Source organism: Opisthorchis viverrini (assembly GCF_000715545.1).
Source record: "Opisthorchis viverrini unplaced genomic scaffold opera_v5_9, whole genome shotgun sequence".
Taxonomy (NCBI): Eukaryota; Metazoa; Platyhelminthes; class Trematoda; order Opisthorchiida; family Opisthorchiidae; genus Opisthorchis; species Opisthorchis viverrini.
Window position 1 is genome coordinate 2,424,026 of NW_008751665.1, and position 22,408 is coordinate 2,446,433.

Genomic DNA, 22,408 nt, shown 5'->3' on the forward strand with positions numbered 1-22,408 from the left:
TGATACTCGGATCCAGGAACCGTTCTCAAGTTTAGAATAGGGTGATCCACAAACTTACGAGCATGCTTTTACTACTGAAGTCCGTAGAGAGGACTGCTCGATGGAGGCTCTATTACCAAAGTATCTTAGTCGTCCAGCTCATAAGACGACAATGCTATGTGCATCAGAGTACCCGCACCATTGAACTTATCTCAGTTGTACCGTCTGTCGATCCTGCTAAATAACCGTTGGCTTCCTGCGTACGGACCCTTGTAGCTGGAACAACTGTACAATTTGAGAACGGGTGACAGAATTATAGTGGGAGGCTCCACCTGGCTCCTCGCCGTGTCCCATGAGGCAGCACGGAAGCTTGTGACCACTTGTAACGACACACTTGTAGTTTCAAAGAGCTACTCGCTCGTTGCGGCGGCTTCATCCAGAATGATTCCTTTGATTAGCAGGCCAGACCAGATACAAATGGCCGAGTAATTTATTGAAGGCAGCTGCGACGGCTTCCATGAATAAGATCCACTATGTCCAGCAGTTCTGATGACTTTTCCCATGAATTTCCATGCTGACTAGGAAGTTGAGTCTGGCTGTTCGTTTAACTTCTGGCAAGAGCTGGGCGGTACTTCTCCACCGAATTCTACTTTGATCTGCGCATATATCGGCACTTGTCTTTGAGTGTTGAACACCGCAACCCGTGACATTCAAATACTCGTATCATATTCTCTAGCCTAATATGGACCTTCCCTTCTCTTGTAATCCGCTTTCACTTAAGGAAGACCCAGTCCACAAAACGTTGGACTTGTTTTCAAGCGAACATGCATGAAACACCGGATACTCCCACGGCGCCTTTTAATCAGATCATTGTCATCCCGTACTTTGCAGCTTTGACACGAATTAGAGTATGTCCGCCACTCTACGGGAATCGGTCCAACTGGACCTTTTCGAAGCAGATATCGTCAAACTGATTTTGGAATTTTTGGAGAAACGCGAGTTGGCCATCTCAATGCTGTCCCTGGAACGTGAAACAGGTCAAGTCAATGGTCCCTTCAACGAAGACATTTTATTTTTTAGACAGTTGATTTTGGAAGGCCATGTGAGTTTTTACTATGTTGGATTTTGCACAGTGTCAGGTCTAGGCTGCTTGTTTTCGTGTTTTTTGTTTGTCTCCATAGGCACTCAGTAGTATGTGGTGTTAAACGAAGAGGATCCTCAGTGCTGACATGTTTAAATTTCCGTTCTTGGCGAGTAACATGTGGTGTTGTCCTCATTCATTCCTTCAGTTGCTAGAAATGTTACATACAAATCAACTTTGACAGCGTAGCTTAATTGCGACAAGTTTATCTTCATTTTTACGGGCAGACAAAGCACTGATTGAATGAGTATTAAAAGATGAGCGACGGAGTGATTTTCTTTCGCTTTCGCTTGTGAACTTTTTGTCCGGCTGATCTTCGTCGCAGACCCATCAACTGCTTTTTCTGGCAATTCTGCCTGAGTGGACGTGCTGTGTTATAACGAGGCAGCTAGGTGAGTAGTTAAGCTCCCCGCCTTTGTTGTTTCAGGAGCCATCTTATGCTCTTGTCAACGCGCGCATGGAATTTCCGTTTACAGTTGTGAAGCGACGCCTGAACGAGAGTCTGTGGAGGTGGGCGGGCGACCATCACTCCAAATAGCAGTGTGGTTTCAGTACATGCTTGACATCTCACTTGGTTGTTCCCACATGACCGGCCTGTAGTCCAGTCTTCATGTAACAAATGGGCTGTGGACAGTAATTTAACCGAAGGATGCCTCGGTTGAGTATTCACGCGATGGAGGAAGGGATCTGGCGACACTGGCATTTTCGAATTCTTGCTAACGGCTTTTGAAAGAACCAAACGACAGTGTTGCTATAGGGGAGAATGTTGGTAGCTCAGATAGCATAAATGGTCGTTGGTCTGGTTGCCGAGCTGGGCAATCTGTTTCCAAACATTCCACCACTAGTCGAGATGACATCATCAGTGGGTTTTTAGGGAGCTTACTGGAGCGTAGCGATGGGTTGGTGGTTGTGCTCTCAATAGAGCTGCGTGTGTGTTAACGTACTTGCTGTTAGCCGGGGCTTACCTTCGATCACGATTAATTATTCAGCCAGGTGGTTCAATTGTTTGCTCTGTTGTCCTGTGTCCTGATTGATTGGTGACCCTCGACCTTGGCCTCTCCTACTCTCGTACTCTGGTTTGTGCTGGAGTGACCTTTATCATTGACCCCTCTGGGTTCTGGCTTGTGGCGTTTGTTGATACGAGTCCAAGAAGATCAACCAATGCAACGAACTGGATCCAATTTACGTACCACTATGTGCAAAGGACCAACATCTCAACCGAAATACTCAGAGAGAGCCAAATATCGGATTCACAAACCAAGAGGCAAGGAAATTCTTGGACTGTTACCAACAAAGGTCTCAGGCCAGAACCCAGAGGGGTCAGTGATAAAGGTCAGTCCAGCACCAACCAGAGTACGAGAACAGGGGAGGCCAAGCTCGAAGGTCACTCGGTCATCGGTCAATCAAGGCACAGGATAACAGAGCAAACAATTGAAACGTCTGACCGAACAACTAATCGTGATCGAAGGTCGGTCCCGGCTAACAGCAAGTATATTAACACACATGCAGCACTATTGAGAGCACAACCACCAACCCATCGCTACCATCCAGTGCGCTCCCTGAAAACACACTGATGATGTCAGCTCGACAGCTCGGTTGCGCCGCTTTGTTGTTGGTCTGTTCGCCGAGCTTGGCAGTTGGATTGCGAACGTTTCATCACCAATCGTGGTGACGTCATCAGTGCATGATTGAGCGGCCCAGGATTAGATGACCCACTCAATCTCGCACTGATGATGTCAGCTCGACTGGTGATGGAATGTTTGCAATCAAATGGTCCAGCTCCGCAACCAGACCAATGATCAAACGACGGTGTCTCCGTGAAAGAGCGTGGCTAGATTTGTTCCTCCCCATGTAGTACATAGTGGGGCGAATGTTTTTGGCAATGATTGTAATGATAAAATGGTGCACTTTCCACCCACACACCGTCGCTCGCAACAGGCAATATTGCAGCATGGAATTTCGAAGAGACGGCGTTCAAAGTGCAATGTGTTTGATTACGACAAACTCAATTCAGCAACAGAGCTTGTCTAGATATGTGGGCACTTGAGCTTAGTTAGCACAGCTACTCAATAGATCAGGTAATACCGTTTCCATGCTCGGTGACGCAAATGGGAATATTCTTCTCTAAGCCACCTTTGTTAGGTGTCTACCTGCGGAATGACCTCAAATGGAGAAGTTCAGTTGTGTGACAAGTTGCGACGTCACACGTAAATCTGGATTGGAACGGTCGATCGAATCATATGATGGGCATACTTCATTATGTCCGTACAATGCATTAATTTCGGTTGACCGACCGAATGTGTTTTCATATCTCCGGGTAGAATTGCAACCCGTTTAAATGGGTGTGCCGAGGGTGACTGGTCTATGTGCATTTCCGCCTGATAGTGTACGTAATGGTTGTACCCTCTCCCTCTCATGTGTGCAGTATTTACATTGTCAGGCCCCACTCTCGATTTTGCTAAGAGTTCTTGAGTCGGTAGAGTGCAACAGAATACAATAAGCCCACCAATTCGTCTATTTCTACATTATCCTAAGCTAAAGTGTTTATCGTTTCAGTGGGACGATGCGTTGGATTACTTGGAACCCTTACGTGGACCCCCCGTTGAGATGGATTTGCGGGAGCCGAGGTTCCTACTACTGAAGCACAAATATTTGGAATTGTTGTGCCTTCGATGTGGTACTATCAGCACTTCCACCGCTGTCAATGGCGGGACACCGGCAGCAGAAGCTGGTGATTCATCGGACTACGCTGTTGAGAATGTGAGCCTGCTTGTTGCTTAGTCACAGTGTTTACACAGCCACTGAGCTCCAGCATCGTATTGACTTTTCAGTGTTCATGTACATCGATTCTCTTCTTGACTGACGAGAAGTGGGTCTTCGTGAGTGGCCATTTTAGGAGTTTATGGCTGTAGAGCGCTGTGTGACTCTTTACGGTGTATTCTTTCCGTATTAGCATCAAATCACTACACAAAGGCTACGCAAATGAAAACTTGCAGCAGCTTAGCGACTCTTAGTTATCCACTAGCTTCTTTTACGAAACAAGAGCACGAGCTTTATACGGCTCGGCCTCATTCCAGTTTGTTAGTTTGCTGTCGGTCTTAATCAGAGTCGGGACAACGACCAAGTGCAGCTTTATACTGGTTCTCCGTGCTACTCTATGTTAACTTCCCTTTTTGTGCTTTTGTGATTCCACCAAGGTGTTTCATGGTGATTCTGTTCGGTGTGGTGTGGCTTATTTTGTCTACATAAATGAGTGGGATATCAGATGATAATACGTACAGTTTCAAAAACAAAAATTCCTACTATTTTGGAGTGTCATGGAAGGGGTTCCATTTCGACTAGTAGTGAACGTAGTTTCGCGATTTTGTCTCCGTAGTAGGAGGCATCGTGTTGGTCTGAAATAAGTCACTTGTGAAGCATGCTGGGTTCTAGCCAGTTGATGGCGCTGTGTAAATCACTACAATTGCATACGATTCACATGCGAAGTGAACACGGCTTTTCGCTGCAGCAGATGGTTTACAGGATTCGTTTTCTGAGAAGGACTTTTTTTGCGGGTGCACAACAACGAATTGAAAAGCTACACTTCCGACTTGCAAGATTGTTGCACCATCATCAAGGTCAAGTAGCTACCCATCCCAGGCCTACTGATGCGCAGCTCCGTGAAAGGACAAGGTAGGCGTACAATAGAATGTAATTATTTTTTATAACGTGCTCACTGGTCGGGTTGAATCACTTCCTCGGAATCAGTGTAGCATGTACTTAGGGGTGAGGTCCAATCTGTGTACCTCAGAACCTTTGTTATTATCGTCATCATCACCGTCATTGTCGCAATCAAGAACATAAGCGCATGACTGAGCATTGTCTGTCCCGACTTCTTTGTTAGTTCTTGCACCAACAGTATTAAAGAACCGTATATTCACATAATTTCGAAGAGAACGCTGAACTATATGTCCTGACGTCCCAGCTTGCCACATGTATAACCGTCGTTCTTAGCATAATCCACAACAAACCTTGTGCTAGCTGCTACCGGTCATCGACGACAGAAGACGGTGGAGGGGTCGGATGTCTAACAAAAGTTGTCTCCCTCAAGTTATAACATTGCCAAAAGAGGTCACTCTCTTGGATGGTCCATAATGCACTCCCATTCAGCAACTTCCCAGTGAATGATCCCTGTCTCCAAAGGAGCTTAACGGACACTCTGGCTCCAGTAGTTTGTGATAGCAAGTGCGGGATTTCCAGGTTACATAGAACCCAAGGTGAGACCCGCGCTTCGCAAGCTGACAACATTGTGGGTCAATAGTGGTACGGATTTGGGGAGCAGTTCTCCAGCCAGTTGCCGAAGGTGAACTTGGGTTTCCACTATGCATTTGGTTATTACTGTCAACAAAGATCGACCACCCACTCAGCTAGTGGACAAACATATCTGAACATCTAATGAAGCACGTGAAAACCCATGTTTTCTCATCAGTAAACCCACATTTCCCTGGAGTGAAGTGTGTTCTTGCTGATCGACTTCCGGGAACACAACAAAAGAGATGTCTGGTGTCGTTACTTAGTGTAGACACCGCTGCTAACGGTACTTTTATTATAGACATTGTTTCTTTCATTACGGTGACTCAGGAGGAGTGACCGGGGATTGGGAACGCTAGTTCGGATGCATGATACTATATCTGAGCCTTTTATCTCCTTTCTGGCTTCCGCATTCAGCACGCCTTGTCGACCGTAGCTTTCCTACTTCACTCCTTGGGTGCTATTTCTAACCAGCTCCACCAGCTGAATTGTATCTGGTCCAAACAAATCTGGGACAGTCAGTAAACTGCATGGGGTAGATCGTATGAACTTCTTTTCTCCAGTCAGTGCTATTGGGTCGCTCCAATCCCAGCTACTAAAACCGGAAATCTTGTTTAACGACAATTTTTCGATTTGTATTTCGTTCTGATGCAGTTGCACCAATTTGCATCGTTTCTGGTAAGTGCTCACTCAATCGATTGGCCTAGCCCTGGTCCTTTTGCTCTCTGTCCCCAGGTTGTGGACTGTCTGAAACAGCTGGAACCGGAATGTTCCAGTCAAGCAGAGTATCGTGATTTAGCTCTGCTTCTCACCTTGCCTCGGTTGGATCAGCATCCAGCCTATCGGGATTGGAATCCAAGTCTGGGTCGCCTTCACTGTTTTACCAAAGTGAGTCTCGTTTCGTTTTTTATTAGCTCCTTCCCGACTTTTCCATTTTTCCTTGTTGCGTAGAACCTAATTTTTTTCACCGGATTTATGAACGAACTTGAGAGTTTGTCGCTTAGCTTCAGTCTCACATATAAATTTTGGATATTGTGCAGTCAGCGTTGCTTTTTCGAGTTCCACCTGTGGGGCATCTCCCCTTCCGGGGACAGTTTCTGGTGATATGTATATGGAGATCATTGCTGGAAATATAGTGTCCTGATTTTGTTTTCGCTCTCCTGCAGACTCAAAACTCACATTTCCAGCACCTATTACTCAAGCCAGTTGTTTATGAAATTTATGGCCATTTCATGGTGCTTGCAGAGAGGTGAGGAACACACTACTGGAGTATTATGCTGACAGGGTCATTAACTGTCCTTTGGTTGTATTTGGCATGTTGGATGTCCACAAAATCAGCTGGTTATGCACCAGGTTCATCGGTGCAGCGTGCTCACTCGTGATTAAGAGTGTGACGCGTGCTGCAAGTGGTTAAACAGTTTAGTTGGGTTAACTAAAGAAAAGTGTATGACAATTGTTGTCAGCGACGGATGAATGGATCGGTTGCGCTTACATAAACACCTAAATAGACGATAGTGGCATTATGAGAAAAATTTCTTGTTCGGAAATGATTGTGAACAACTTCCTGACCAGCCTCTCTAGGCAGAGTTCCACGATATCCACGAATCACCCCGAAACATGTACGGTAAAGCGAACCGGGGACCACATACATCCAAGTGATGGGTGTCTCGCAGGTTCTTCAATTCGAATTTGCGTTTGGACGTATCAAGCAAGTGCTCTGAATTCCCCCAAGTTGGCAATTCGAGAAGATGTGGATGGCCCTCCTTCGATTAGAATGGACATGTAGCACAAGTGGACAAAAGATCTTGTAAAGGCATGAACGATAGTGAAATAATCGTTCAGCTGTAGCACCTTTTCGACGCCTAGCTGCAATGCCAGCCGAACGAAGCACGAGAGCTGAGATAGGGCCAGGTTCCCCAGTCAAGAAGCAGACTGGGTTCGAACGACGTTATGTTCGCGCCATGACTACTGAACTATCTCGATGCTTGAATAGAAAAATGTCGTCTCAATAGTGCTCATAAGGTCGATGAAAAATCTGGAAAGCCACTACCGTTTCCGCCCTTTTTGGGACTCAGCAGGTAAGCTGGATCTCCATCAGTTTGGTTTCCTACCTGAACACCAACTTGAACATATATGGTGATGAACGCGCGTTCGCAACTTAACTTGATGTTGACGGGGGACCCAGATGAATTGCACCCGAATCTCTCGTTTATGACAGTCTTCAATCGAATTTGCCGCCAAAAGAGCATCGTCATCAGTAACAGCAGTAGAAACGTCAGCGTTGGCACTAATGCTTCACTACCGTACAACTACAGATTTAGTCCAAACTATCTTTAAAGAGAAGAGTACAATAGGAGAGGCACCTGGTACTAGACTACCATAATCATTCTCGAGGGACTCTTGTACACTCTTCTAAACAGTGGCGGAACGCTAATCTGCTACGTGATGATGGTGCCACCTCAGCTGTTTACAAAGCCAACTTACCAATATGAGCAAACACCAACCCATAAACTTGTGCAATACCGATAACGAACAGCCTTTTAAATATTATGGGTTGGATAAAGATAGAAATTGTGGATGTTCAGAATTGGAGGGGTATTTGGTCACACAACTCCTGCAGAATTTAAAAAACGCTGAATAGTGGTAATACACACTGGGATTTACCATTTTTTGCACTTCGTTTAGATTGACCTCAGCAGCGTTTCGGACTGTGGTGCTCCAAGTGTTTTTTTTATAGGCAATCGGAATGCACAATCGCTTCAGTGACAAACTGCGATCGACGAGACCTAATTGAAATCGAAATATCCCAGGTTGAATGGCAACTGAACCATTCAACTAAAACGATAATTTCTTTGGCGTTTTGCACTTTGTATGACATTCCATAGGTGCTGCAGCCAACAACGGGCACGACTTGCACACAAGGCTTTCGGTTGTGTAAACATTCAAGTGAAAGTTATTTGCTTAGATTATCGACAATTCGGCCACCTGTTTCTTGGCGTTAGGGGACAGGGTAGACTTCCAACAGTGAAAAGGGACCGTGGGGATTTGGATACAGAAGTTCTGTTGACTGGTTGTGGGTAGCCAGCTTGTTGGAGGTACTTAGAAATCTGCGTTTCTGCAGTTTCTCGTGACCATCGCCCAATTTTTTGTATGTACTTTATTTCTACACTGTGAACAACCTTTGGAGAAATGCACGCAGATCGTTACCACAAGTATACATAATCCGGCAGTTTCCTCTCTCCAGTTCCAAAGTTATGTGACGAAAAGGTTCTTTAGAAACACGGAATTTCGCCAGAATAACTGGTTCTAATTCCGTACTAATGAAAAAGTTCAATTCCCCCAAATGATGCTGGATCCCGATTGATAATTACGAAGCCCTCGCTTGAACAGTCCTCGTTCACTGCCGGAGCTTCTGACGGACGAGTCGCCGACCGGAACAACTCGGACAGTTATCTGGCTGTCCGAAAAACTATATTAGCCGCCCACTCGTGAACATGCCTTCCGTCTGGACGGACCAATTAATCTACACTAGCTGACCCGCTGCCCATTTTCTGCTTTTGTTCTGTGTGTTTAGTTGACAAGACAGTAGTTTCAACCTTTGGGATGAACTTTCGGTCGCGCCTTTGCCTGAGGGCTAGCGTTCTCCCATCGCAAACAGCAGCGCTGCCGTCCCCTGAAATAGAAATACGTCCCCGGTGAAGTTGCCAGTCCCGTTGAAGTCCATCCCTTTTGGTGAAGGGTTCTCCTGTCTCATTGATGGCGATATTCAAATGTTTACTTTTTAAACGAATGTCAAGAGCTTCATACGCTTGAGTAGCATTATGCTAAGGTCTACCCGGCATGCAGTCATATAGGTTTTTCCTGTTTTGTCCAGTTATGATTCAGCTATTCCCTCTTGTCAAAGTTGGTCACCTGTTGCCCGTGTTACTCCTTTTCAAGATCTACCCGCTGCTTGAACCGTTTGTGCGTCTGAGCAAACCCGAAGCGGCTGCGGAGGAAGTTGCACGCGGCGATCGTCTAGTCCGGTTACTTGTGAAAGGTCTACTGTACGAAGCATGCGTGGATTACTGTGCTCTTATGGCTACCGAGCGAAAAGCGGAAATGCAAGTTACCACTTTGCTTGGAGGTAAGGCTATCTCTCGATAAATGTATGTATCGCGATTTACAGGCTTGAATCTTACTACTCCACTTATTTTGATAATGATGTTTGGGGTTTTCTATCCCCACCGTGCTCTTGACTTTTGCACATTTGCTACTTCCCATGACCTCACAAAGGTGACATTGAGGAGGAGGAAGAAACGGAACGGCGATATTCTTCTCTACCCAGCACCACAGCGGGAGCGAGTGGGGACGCATGTTCCACGCCTTCCGGACGTGTTCGTCAGCCCGTACCTCCTGACCTATCGCTGAACTCCTGGCTTCAATCTTTGGGACCAGCAAGTTTTGCCCAACCTTTTCAATCCTGTGAATTGAACCTTCAAGTTCACCCGATGAATCGCCCTAAACTCGAACCAACTCTATGGCCTGAGCACATTCTGGCCGAGCCCACGGTGAAACCTCTGGTATTTCCTTACACGCATGTCCCAGCAGCTACTTCTGGATTGATCAACTCGAGTATGTACCGGTCTGGTATGTCACCACGAATGGCAGCCTTGCGTGGACGTCTGCAAGGCCCAGGTGGTGAACTTGTTCAAAGTTTGTGTCCAGCTTATGAGGGCCTAACATGTGGATTACTCCGTTCGGCCAGTGGTAGGCTAACTACGACGGGGGTGAATGGAGCTGCGGACGACGACAGTGGGATCTATTCGTTTGTACGTACTGCTGGCCTATCTAGTCATTCTAAACGCGTGGTAAGTCGCTTGTCTTTGCTATCGCGATACCAGTATTGATTGAGTGCTCCAGATCCCTTAGCGTTTTAATTTCCTACACTGCAAAGTCAAACATACATACTCTCACGAGCCGGTGTTTGCTAGTCCCCTCGTTTTCTGATTGGTGCATTCATACTATTTCATGCATCCGTTTTCTCCGAATTTCCCCATGAAGCTGCTCAGCTAATGCAATGTAAATGGTTTGGCGAGGTTGAGGAAAAAACCCACAGACTTGTTTCGCTTTAACCGGGGCTCATTAGTCAAGTATAGTCCTGAGAGTGGCCGTATGTAGGTTCTCTGTTTGAACAGCACATTATTCATCCCCATTTAGGCTTTGAAAAAAAACAGACGAGTTCGGTCTTCTCAATTGAGATTTCGCTCTGTGTTATGAAGCCAGCCTACGCTGAAAAGCGGGATGTACACCTGTTTCATCCTTATCGGAAATAACTTCTCAGGCTGTAGGTGGTTCAGAATGAAAAATAACCCACACGAGTGAAGCTCCCTCGATGAGCCAGTCGATATGGATCACGTAATCTGGACTCCGTAATTGAAGGTTCGGTGGTGCTGTATCCTATCTTAGTGCCCGTTAATCATGCTGCCAATCAGCCTCTCGTGTCCGAACGGTTAAGTGTTCAGACTATTAACCGGGAGGTCGCGCGCTCGAATCACCCTGGAGATTCGTGAGATGTCCATACACTCCCCTACATGACACGAGCTGCTGTCTTCAGGCAACAGACTACTGATAGTGTGGAACCCTTGGTAATCTTAAGCTGAGGTTGTGCACGTTAGCCGAATCCAGTCTATGCGGAAAAAAGCCGGAAAGCACTCCACAGCTGTTTCAGTCATCAAAGCGATCCTATTGTGGAGGGAAGACCATTACGAGAAGACCTATCACGGTGCACAGGCACATGATCGTTGTGGGAGACGAATCACTGAATGGGACGTCTTTGGACGAGGATACCGTAGCCCACTAGTGTAAGGAGGAAAGCCCTTTGCCACGGAGTTGTTTATTAACGAACACCAACAAACTATTGGACAGGAAAGTAAACATCTCTCAAAAACTGAATATCTTCACGCACCTTCTTGAACTTTCGTGAATATTTATTGACTATCACGCAATTGTGAACGAACGCTGCAAAGTAGTTCCACAGGTTCTGTAATAAACCCCACCTTCCACTAGACGCGAGGCGGAGGTACGAGAAACCCACATGCTACTCAAATGCCTCGTCAGTAGTATCCGCCGTTACAGTGGTATGTTGTGCAAAGGATTGTCGTTGCCTAGGGATTCTTAGGCTCTCTTGTGGATGTCCGTCGCCGTCGTGGTTTGCACATTGACGAGCATTCCAAGTGAGAGTATACCAGTATGATTTTGAGTGCGCTTTGCCCAATCAATTTTGTTCGAAAGCCCCTTCTACACGCAATGGTTTCTATTCATACGCTCATGACTTTCAGGTTTGACGGATCTGAAACTGTTGATTTGAGCTGTCGAAAATATTACCGTTGCTGATAGTTCATAATGACAAGACAACATGCAGTTGGAACCACTCAATCGCTTAGGCTTTCTACGGGGCATTATTCGTTTTGTTGTGACAGCTTCGTGTCGTTCGGTGGGGGTTTCTGATTTCTATGGTGTTTCCTAGATTATCCTTGATTCTTATAGGAAAATTTCTACCAAGCTACTGGCTGGTTGAAGTCCTATGATGCGTTCGGAAAACACCACATGGAAAGGGAGCGTTTAAGCACACTCGGTTGCGGCTACGGGGGGGGGGCACTCTGTTGAGCGTAACCTCTGCTTTTGGCCCTCTTGTGATCGTCTTTGGTGTGTAGTGTAATTCTTTATATTCTTGGATTTCAGCATTCTCTGTACGGTTTTGGTAAATATAGCAATGCCTTCTTTCAACTCTAAGGCATTTGATTTGAATTAAATTTGATCTCAGTTGTTCTTGGATAGAGTTCCAGGACACCCTCTTCGACACTTCGAATTGTCAATGCATTTTACGTTCGGAGAAAACGTCTAACTCTGTTTATGACCCTCTCGACCTCCCTGTACTAACAATGAACGCACGTTAGCATGCATTTCCTGGGGTGTCGTGATCACTGTTTCAAACCTTTCTGGTTCTTGCGGCGTAGCAATCCTTGGTTTAACGTCGACAGTTTGTTTGATTGCGTAAGACTGTCACGATAACAACTGACCCGTGCTTATTTACTTGTACTTATGTGCTGTCTCTCACCTAAATGCTGGTCAGTTCCTGCACTTCTCTGTATGGGTGCAACTATCCATTCTGTCCTTTCTGCAGCCTCGTCTCATGACTCACTCTATGTCCGGATTCCGCCTTCCACCGAACCCGAATGCGCCGTACTCGGGAGTAGCACAGTCTGTCCATTCTGGTAATGACGTAAGACAAGATTCCACTGTTTCAGCAAACATGCAAGCCTCCGTGGAACGACTGTTTGCCGCTCATGGTCAAATGTCCTCAAGCTCATATGGCCTCAATCCGAATCCGAGTGTTGGAGCGGATACTACAATGTCTTCCAGTTTGCGCGCCTCTACTCTGTTATCACGTCCAGGTACTGGTCAGATGCAGGCGATCGCCGAAGAACCTCACTCGGAAACCTCACAGGGTGCTCTGGAGCCCGCAGCAAAAGCATTACAATCGCGGACGGCCAATTCGGGCAGCACTGTTGTGTCTGGCAACCAGTCAGAACAGTCAAATTCTATGCAAAGTTCCATCATTATAGATCAGGAAATTGGTATGTGGCAAAAATTCCATTTCACTTGTCCCCGTCTTCAACCTACCAGTGTAGTGTTTGAGGGGAAAGTCTCTTGTAAGCTCTCCAAGAATATGTTATCTCCCCGGGTTGAGGCGTGTGCAATTTATTACTTAGAAAGTTAATAGGGCATGGATGTGCTTACAAGTATACAGTCAAACAAGTTTATCACCTCGCACCCTTGTGGTTACGTTATTTTGTGGGGAATGTTTGTGTTGTGTCTTGATGGACGGTAGTGCAACTATGTATCGGTCCCATGGCTTCCTGCTCCGCCCACTATGGTGTATATCAAAAGGCACGGTAGCTCTACACAGGCCTTTATGGAGACAAACGGAGAATCATTACATATGTATTTATAGGGCAGTCACAGAGTGTTCTACAAGATCATGCCAGAATCTCCGTGAGGGGGCGAGAAGCGTCGAGTCACAGGTGCTTGACTCGGATTGGCTGGCATTCTGACCAATTAGGGCGTCTTCGTTTGGCCCGTGTCCTGCACGCGACACATCCGTCCAAATGAGGTGACGTTCGGTTATTAGGGACGGCTGGCCTCCGTACACTTGGTAAGCAAGGTGGTGGGGAATTTACATACCAAATCTTGGTTGTCGGTTGGAATGTGACTAGTTGACTTTTGAATTGGATCCGCTTGTTTTTGATATCGGTTTTCAAGTAAGCGACGATTGCAAAACTGAATACCGTATTAAAATACTACTCACTGGAAGATTTCTGAAGTATGTTACGTTTTTCGCATCATATTAAACAACAAACTGTTGATGTATAACTGCAGTGCAACCCGAACCCGAGCCTAGGCAGAAGCCATCAAAAGGACGGGGCTCGGACTTCAACCTCCAAAATCGCACTTTTACCCCTGAGCTCTGTCAGACTGAAAGATTTTCCCTCCTTGTTCAGAACTGACAGAAATTGTCTCCCCTTACTCGACTTCACGACTGAATAGGATTTATTTCTATTGTGCAGACTTCACTTGTGCTCACGTGGAACCCGCCTTGTCTGTTAGGAATTCTCGCACAAAATTTGGTGACCGCACCCACTTCTTACTTCATTCTAACAGTGTCTCATTACCCACATGTTTATCAATACATCCACACGACACCAGAGGACAGGTGTTCCTGAAACAGGCCCTCCGTTGACTGTAAACACTCATCATTCAGCAGGAAAATCGATTATTTCTCGCGTGGCATTCCGTGTGCTCTATCTCTAGCTACAGGTGTCAATCTACTTGACATACGAGCAAATTGCTACCAGTGCTCATTGGTTGAAAACGGTTCATTTAAACTTTTGCTGGTCTCCATTGCTTTGCTTCCTACTGAGGTCGATGTGACTGCAAAAGCTCGCTTGTTTTCGTTCAGCCACTCTACTGTGAACAGTTCATCACATTGAACTTTCGGTTACTCGCTCACGACGAAACTCAAATGCTTCCCCGATTAGTTTTAGAGTTGATTCTTCAAAGTGGTCCGTTTTCTCAAGACCTATCCCTAAATTCAGAAACGAAGGTTTTTCTCTATCTACATGTTCGCCTGAGTCACGGTTAAGGCTTACATCCGTTCCTTCAGTATCCTTGATCGAATTCCGCGCTCTGAAATGACTTTGTAAGTACATTCCTAATAACCGTGGGTACCTTACTGTACCTATTTCAATTAATGGGAGACAAGGCTGATACGGTTGTGGTTGATACAATCCCCATCTATCTTTACCCTCGTTAAAGGGCATACTGATAACAGGCACTGAGGGCACCTGTTAGCTCCCAGCAATGCTTTCGCGAGTCCCATGCGTGATCAGTTGAGTTTTCAGCCTTTTCAAACCGCAGAATCAGCAGCCAAGTAATGCAGTGCTTACGCTTTCGTCCAGACATTGGGTTATTTATTGTAGTTACAGTTAGATGGAAGAATTTGATAGCTCTTACCTCGAGTTGCCTCGAGAACTGGTCTCTGTGCCGTTGTGTTAGGTTGTCAAACTGACTAAATGGCCCTGACTGACCCTACTGAGAACTTTGTTTGGCATACTAGCATGGGTCCATGACCTCAAAACTGAGTTCGCATCTGCTTCGAATGGGGTAGAACGAAGGATCGACAACCATTGGCCAAATGAAATAATTTTTTGCCTTTTGCCGTTTTTTCGTCAGTTTCTTCGGCGAATGTTTCTGTAAGTTCCGACTTTGTTGCTAATTGCTGAAAAATATCATTCCATGCGTCCCACTAACAATGGACCGATGATTAAAAGGTAATTTTTATCATGGGTTAGATGCGTTCACGAATGACCTTGAGGGTAGCGACCCACCAATCAACATACGGTCAGGTCTAGGGACACGGTTCGTCTCCTCTCACTTCGGACGAGAGCTCCTTGGTCGCACAATGCTCTTAGCCACAAAACCTTTTCGAGTGGAACACATCTTTTTATACGCCAAAATGTTGTTGCGCTTGTGCGCACACCAAAAACCACCTTAATCTACGTTCATATTTTCGCAGCTCACCAAATTTCATTGTCCACTGAAGCAGTCATACCTCTGGCGGAAAAATCCTGGTGGAATACTTTCTTGGCATCACTGGGACCTCGGTACGCCTAGTTGGGGCTCAAATGTTTGGATTGGTATTCTGAACTCGCCTGTTTGTTTTAGTCCACCAGGAACACGTCGTAGCTTTCGAGAATTCAATATTGTTGTTTGAATACTGAGGGCCCATGGAACGCACTTATTTTGAGCACAAATAGAAAGCGCGCGGCGTATTTTCGTCCGACTAGTCTCCTTTTGGGCGCTAATTCCTCCCTCACATTTCTATCATCTCCTGTTGAATTTTGCGATATCCCGAAAAAGCGAGCCTGAACCGAAATGTAGGACATACCATCTCACGTGACGAAGGCTTACGTGTTACCCTAGTTCCCGTAGGTAACGGTTAAACGGTGCGTCCTGCAGTCCTGGTCGCGCCATCCAAGTGGAAATCCCTGGGACAGTACATTTGGCATGAAGGATGTGTTGTTTTCGAATGCCTGTCATGTCCTATCATCTTTCCTGTTGCTGGCTGTGATTGACTGTCTCACGTTTCAAGCTCTTCGACATCTTTTCGAAACGTTGACAGGAAATCTCTGGTCACTTTGGTACATACAGCCAGATTTCCTACATGTACTTTGCCTTCGCCGCACACCGAAGGGGCATGATTCCTCTGGACGAAGATATGAGCTCTTCAGCTGCAAACTTTCAAGGTTATTTCCTCTAAAATCAATCGTTTGGCAGCGGTATGTTTACAGCCTAGTTTGACTGAACTGTTTCTTGTCAGTCCACTGTGAACCGTCGCTCTTACGTGTATTGTGGCACAACACATTTTTTACCATTGGCTTTGTGCCAACCGAATTGAAAAAAATGCATCTGCATATCCTTCGTGATCTGATGCAATTGAATCTACTTTTGCATGTCATCGTTTCCGATTTTGTGCGAAATTCCGATCGATGTGCGGCTCATTGAGTTACTTGCGTTCCCAACTCTGTATTCTTTGTAATGTTGAGAGTCTCGTAGGTTGCAATGATTACAAACTCAATTGCTATTCCCTAGTTTCGCTACCATCCGGATTCACAGTCTGGTCGCTCTGTGATGAAACTTATCCATCGGCCACCCTAACGCAATGAGATCCGCTGCTCCACCTAGGTCATTAAAACGAATCTTTCAGATGTGCGTATCGATACATATGTCCGACCTCTCAAGGGAGTTTTGGCTTTTTATTGATCCCTTCTATCTTCACAGAATCGCACGAACTCGGTTCCCGTGCTGGTGACCTTTTGCATGAATTTCAGAAACGGCGTTTGGATCGAGAGAATTCCCATATTGTAGAGGTCTCGCACGACTCCACACCGGTAGTGAGTTTCAATTGTGTTTTGTCCGGTATATCGAGCGTGTGTTATTACCCGTTTCCTTGGACGGTGTCGACTTGAAATTCGTCTGATGGTAATTTTGAGCGGGGGTTGACGTCGATTCTCTACTTGTCAGCAACTGAGTTCCATGGTATCCGGGCAATCGGATGCGGTGTTTTCATCGTCCGACTGTTCTTCAAAACACCGTTATTCAGAAGCTCCACTTCATATTTGTGACTCAATCTCACTGCACCGCACAGTGCTTGGCTGCGAATTCCCCAGCACTGAAAGCTTCATGGCTAGCTCCCATATATGCGTGGTTGTTTTGTTCGATCAGATTTTGTACTATTCATAAGAGTACTTGTTGTTTCTGACAGAGGAATCACAGGGCGGATGATACAATCTTCTGAAAGCTGAGGATCTTCAGCTGAGCAATTTGATTGCAAACATTTCGTCGCCACCCGAGGTGACACCATCTGTGCGTTGTTGGCGAGCGGACTGGAGCATAGCTGTGCGTCAGTGGTTGTGTGCAGCGCAGAGCCACCGGCGCACTGCTGCGCTCAACTTTTCTCGCTAAAACCGCACTGATGTCGCCTCGATTGGTGTTCAAACTGTTCATATCAACGAACAAACTTATGACCATGATAGATAATAGTCGTTCAGCTGTAACACCCTTTCGGTGCCTTTCTGCCATGCCATCCAAAAGAACCTATGGCCATCCAGGTTACCTGAGCTACCGACGTTCCCATTGGGAGCAAACGCGATGATCCGCCGTCCGTTGCCCACATCCTGGCTCTCCAGTCACAGACAGCCATCTTCACTGAACCGCATCGGAGATAATAAGCCTCGTACTCGGCTTGTGGTTGTCTTGGGAACAAGGGTTTGGGGCAGTTTTCAAACAGGATTTCTGTTTCATAAACTCGATTCGGTCGCTGGAAGTGTTTGTTAAAGAGATAACAAGATAATCGTTCATCTGTAACCTCCTTTCGGTGCCTAACCACCATGCCACCAGAAGGAAGCACGAGGGCTGGGATACTGCCAGGTTGCCCAAGCGTAGACAATGGAAGTCAAGTGGCAGAGGTTAGGTTCGAACCACGGACCTTCCGTTCAGCAAATTGGCGCTCTAACCACTGGGCGTTAAAGAACGGTATCACAGCTGAATCGGATATTCTACATGAGCAGCTGCTATTTTAGATGTGCGTTCCGGCAAACTTAAAACCTTTTACACTCCCCTTCCTGGAATTAGCATTGTTTTCCAAAATGGAACTTCACGCTTTGTCTTTCAACTTGAACGTAACTCCGTTGATTTAAGTTCCTGCCCAGGTGCTGTTTTTATTCACACCCAGTTACCCATAGCACAACCACACTAAAAAACTCCGACGGGAAAACTACCTTTCCTTCCTTCACACCAATTGAAGCCTTCCATCGGATAGAGTGGAATTTTCTAACATTCGTCTGGTAGTATGAAAGATAAAAATATATTTTCCGCACGACGTATTGCGCTCCAAAAGATTGACGGGGATTTTAGTTTATCATCTTTGAAATCACGATTTATATTTGTCTACATTGAACAAACAAGCTGTCAATCTCCCCCCGCATTCTGCCAAAGGCACGCTGCGTCCAGGTGTTTCTTCCGAGGCGTACGAACTTTATACGTTGTGAATAAACCAAACCGACTCTATCGTTTAGCTTCTATCAGTAACTGCCGTATCAGTACTGGGGATCGGATAGTTCTGGTCTTTCTGGATTGCACTCTTTCATTTCAGTGGCAGATTTTTGCTAAATGTGACAATCTCATTTGGGATAGGTGGGATACATACGAGTGTATCTCGACAGTGTATCTCACAGTTTCACATCAATATTCCCATTCCAGAGTATTGTTTCCCATTAGGGAGTTATCCCAATACGCTTGAATTAAACCATGACAGTGTACTTGGCGAACGAGCCAGCAACCACCTGTGCTATCCTCAGTAGTTTACTTGGGTTTTTGTATCAACTTTAATCCTCCAGAGCGAGTAAATGTGTCGTTACCTAACGTGGTTCTAGACTGTGCCAAGTAACTGACTCACGTGAAAAATCTACTCACAAAGTAATTTCGAATAAAAATGACGAAAACACTACCTATTACTAGGAGTTAGAAGAGTTACTCACAGGCAGATCTCACCCACACTCCCACGTTCTAATCTCCATACTCCTCTTTTGGCTCTCCGTTCAACCCACTAGTAAAGGCGTGAATCTACTGACTGGAAGGTCGAATCCAACCTCGATATTTCGACTGCTCCTGGCAGTATGTCAATCCTCGTGCTTCTATCGGGTGTCATAGCAGCTAGGCACCAAAAATGCGTTACAGCTGAACGATTAGTATTCTTTCTGTCCACCACTGTGTATCAAGACACGTGATAGGTCAGACCACCATGATTCCCTGTAGAGTAACGATATGGTTTTCGTAAGTGGTCAAGGAGTAACAGGCTTGAAGGCCTAATTCCGGTCGGTTGATATTTCGGCCAGATAGAATGCCTCTTATCGTAGCCTGTGGCCGCTAGTTTACAATATAGTTGTTCACAGTATACTGTGTTCGTGAAATACACTCAATTGCCAACCAATTTGGATTTGACGGGAGACTCACCTGGAACTCAACTGAATCTCTCGTTTTTATGACGTTCTTGAGCAACTGAATGTGTTGCACCAGGCCGTCTCATGTTTCAATTGGTACGATATTTGAGATATTGCGATACATTGTATGGACGTAATGCACTACTCCTTAGGTCTACAGGTTTTCAGCATTATTAGTAGTGTACTACGTTTATGCTGTGTTCGACTATCCTAGGTAGCGTACCTCCTTAAAAGCAACTTCTGACCATACCCCTTCATGACCCTCTTTAGATTTCTACGCGAATCTGCCGTGAAACCACACTAACTTATCATGTATTTGATGAGTGTTATTTGCGATTCTCGATTGTTGCGCATTTTCCTTCCCAGTATCTGACCATCGCACGTCTACGCGCAACCGATTGTCCATCGAATCTCCGAAATAAGCCATCATTCTTTTTCTCCCATCGCAATACCTGTAGTCACTACTGACGATTGGGGTCGAGATGGCTCAAGTGGTTAGAGCGCGAATTTACTGACCGGAAGGTCCGTGGTTCGAACCCGACCTCTGCCTCTCGACTTCCCTGTCTAAGCTTTGGCAACTTGGCATTATCCCAGCCCTCATGCTTCATTCGGAGAGCATGGCAGCTAGGCACCGAAAAGGTGCTACAGCTGAACGATTACTACTGACGATTTCCCATGACCCAAGTAGCTGACAAGCTTGACAGGGCTCTATACAAGTTAAATAATGCGCTCCATACTGGAATTGGGCGTGCTAGTCACGTCCGGAGCAGTATAGCAACATATTGATCGTGTTTGTGCAAATTTTGATAGAAATAGAAACTCTACGGAGGGTCTAGCCCGATTCAATGGTGCTCCTCTTCAGAATGCGGTTTTATTTATTCATCCCCAGTGAGCTATCCTGTTTTAGAAGTCTGACAATGATTAATCGATCGGGTAGACTGTGTCCTCCCTAGATAGACTGACGTCCGCTTCAGGGACGTTGAGCTTGTACCGACACAACACCTAACGCTGCTTCAATAACCTTCTTGTATCTGATTCCAGTGGCTCTCGTTATATCCATGTTAGTTTTCGGTCATGTCAAATACTGGATAAACCTGTTACTCTCCGCTGTCCTATGTCCCTAGCCTTCACCGGCTCATGCAGTAGATGGCAGACCTTTTGACGACATACTTGAGTCCAACGCTCCCAAAGTCATCAACAACAGTAACAGTACGGATTATCGCCCAATCCGAACCAGTAGTCCTACTATTCCCAGCTCTCGGACTAGCAGACGCACACAAGCCTCGACAGATGATGGCTCTGGACCCAACAGCCCCCGTTATCTACAAGTAACCGTTCTAGAAGACAGTCAAGCCATACGCTGTGTGGCGTTTCACCCCACTGGTCAGTATTACGTGGTCGGATCGAACAGCAAATTCCTTCGTGTTTGTCAGTTTCCTGAAGTGGAGAATCTTAGGTCAGCATTGGTTTTCTTTCCCACAAAGTCTTGATTTGTCGTTGACACCAACACCTTTTTTTGTCGCGGTACGCTTTCTTATTGTTCCCCATGACTACTGTTTAGATAATCGAATTTCCTTGATCGATCATTCGCTGCCTTCTGAACTTGCCTTGTTCTACTTTCCCCGTTTCTGGACAGCCTTAGAACCTTGTTAGTTGAGTGTTTTATACCACCCGAGAACTAATCCTGAAAGTTGCTTGTGTTCTACTCGTGCTGGATTTTGACTACATCAGTTTGTTAGAGAGACGTCAAGAGTGAGGTTTGCAACATTTTCGTGTCACCATTGTGCTTATTCAAAACCTGAGGAGGTGTTTACACCAACCACTGGAACACTGTAAATCTGAGACTACCTCGTACTCTACGGTCTAGTGTCCTCCACCCAAGATGGTCTCCACTGCCATCTGGAGTTTGTGTACCAGTATGAGCCTTCAACCACAGTCACCTGTTTGTTCCTGCATATCTTCAGTAGCCTCAATCTCCTTGGCTACCTAGAATGTCATTTTCGGATAGTATTTTTAAACAATCTTTTGGGTACTGCATATCTTCAGTAGCCTCAATCTCCTTGGCTACCTAGAATGTCATTTTCGGATAGTATTTTTAAACAATCATTTTGGGTACGTATGTTTTTCAATTCCGCCGTCCGCTTTAGTTACTGCCTTGGTGTCTCTGATCAATTGTTAGCTGTTTCTCGGAGTAGATAGTCATCTGAGAAGGAAGGTGTCTAACGAATGTGATATGATTCAGTTCGCAGGACCGCAACACACTATTATTTGTGGTTTGGAGTAATCCGGTCGATGTAAAATGGCTATTCTTGTTGGTAAAGGTTTGTAGAAGGTCAGCATGAAAGGATATTAACTTTGATGAAAATCTGAATGCTTCATCAAATCCTTACGAGAGTCAAAGTGCTTGCTCACTTGGATCACTCCCCTAGATTCCACCGTACCTAGAGACGTGTTTCAACGACCCATAAGACGATAATCTCAAAGTGGTCGTAAAATGCGACAGTGAACTGAATGCCGGTGAACCGGTGCAATGAAGAATTCATGAAGAAGATGGACAGGTGGCGCCCTCAGCCCAAGGGTGTAAACAGCACATTGGACTTCAGTTAAAGTGGTTTAAACGGGAGGTGACCAATTGAAGTCACTTCGAGCGGAGTTGTCGATGCCATTCACAAACACAAAATTGACTTGGTTTCCTAAGCTTGTGGGGGAATGTTCAATGTACTCCAATCCGTGCTAACGAATGGTCAGTGGCGTTGGCGGAAAAGGATTTATCCCATTTATTGGTCTCTGACACAGTGAGCAACATATCCGTTCGTAATAGGGGTCCAGCGATATTTGCTTAGGAAGAGGGGTTTGCATTCTACATGTTCAAGATAATCTGAAACACGCTCTTGTG

General features: G+C 45.7%; 1 protein-coding gene across 1 annotated transcript in view; it reads left to right on the top strand.

The window, feature by feature from the left end:
• Positions 1 to 870: 870 nt before the first annotated feature.
• Positions 871 to 22,408, top strand: part of T265_12663 (hypothetical protein) — a gene marked incomplete at both ends in the record, with an annotated part of 29,630 nt that continues 8,092 nt past the window's right edge. The window contains 8 exons of the mRNA XM_009164845.1: positions 871 to 1,081; positions 3,677 to 3,880; positions 6,146 to 6,298; positions 9,296 to 9,536; positions 9,686 to 10,260; positions 12,576 to 13,029; positions 16,793 to 16,905; positions 20,637 to 20,968. Of these exons, the coding sequence (XP_009163109.1) occupies positions 890 to 1,081; positions 3,677 to 3,880; positions 6,146 to 6,298; positions 9,296 to 9,536; positions 9,686 to 10,260; positions 12,576 to 13,029; positions 16,793 to 16,905; positions 20,637 to 20,968 (2,264 nt within the window). The remainder of the gene's footprint in view (positions 1,082 to 3,676; positions 3,881 to 6,145; positions 6,299 to 9,295; positions 9,537 to 9,685; positions 10,261 to 12,575; positions 13,030 to 16,792; positions 16,906 to 20,636; positions 20,969 to 22,408) is intronic.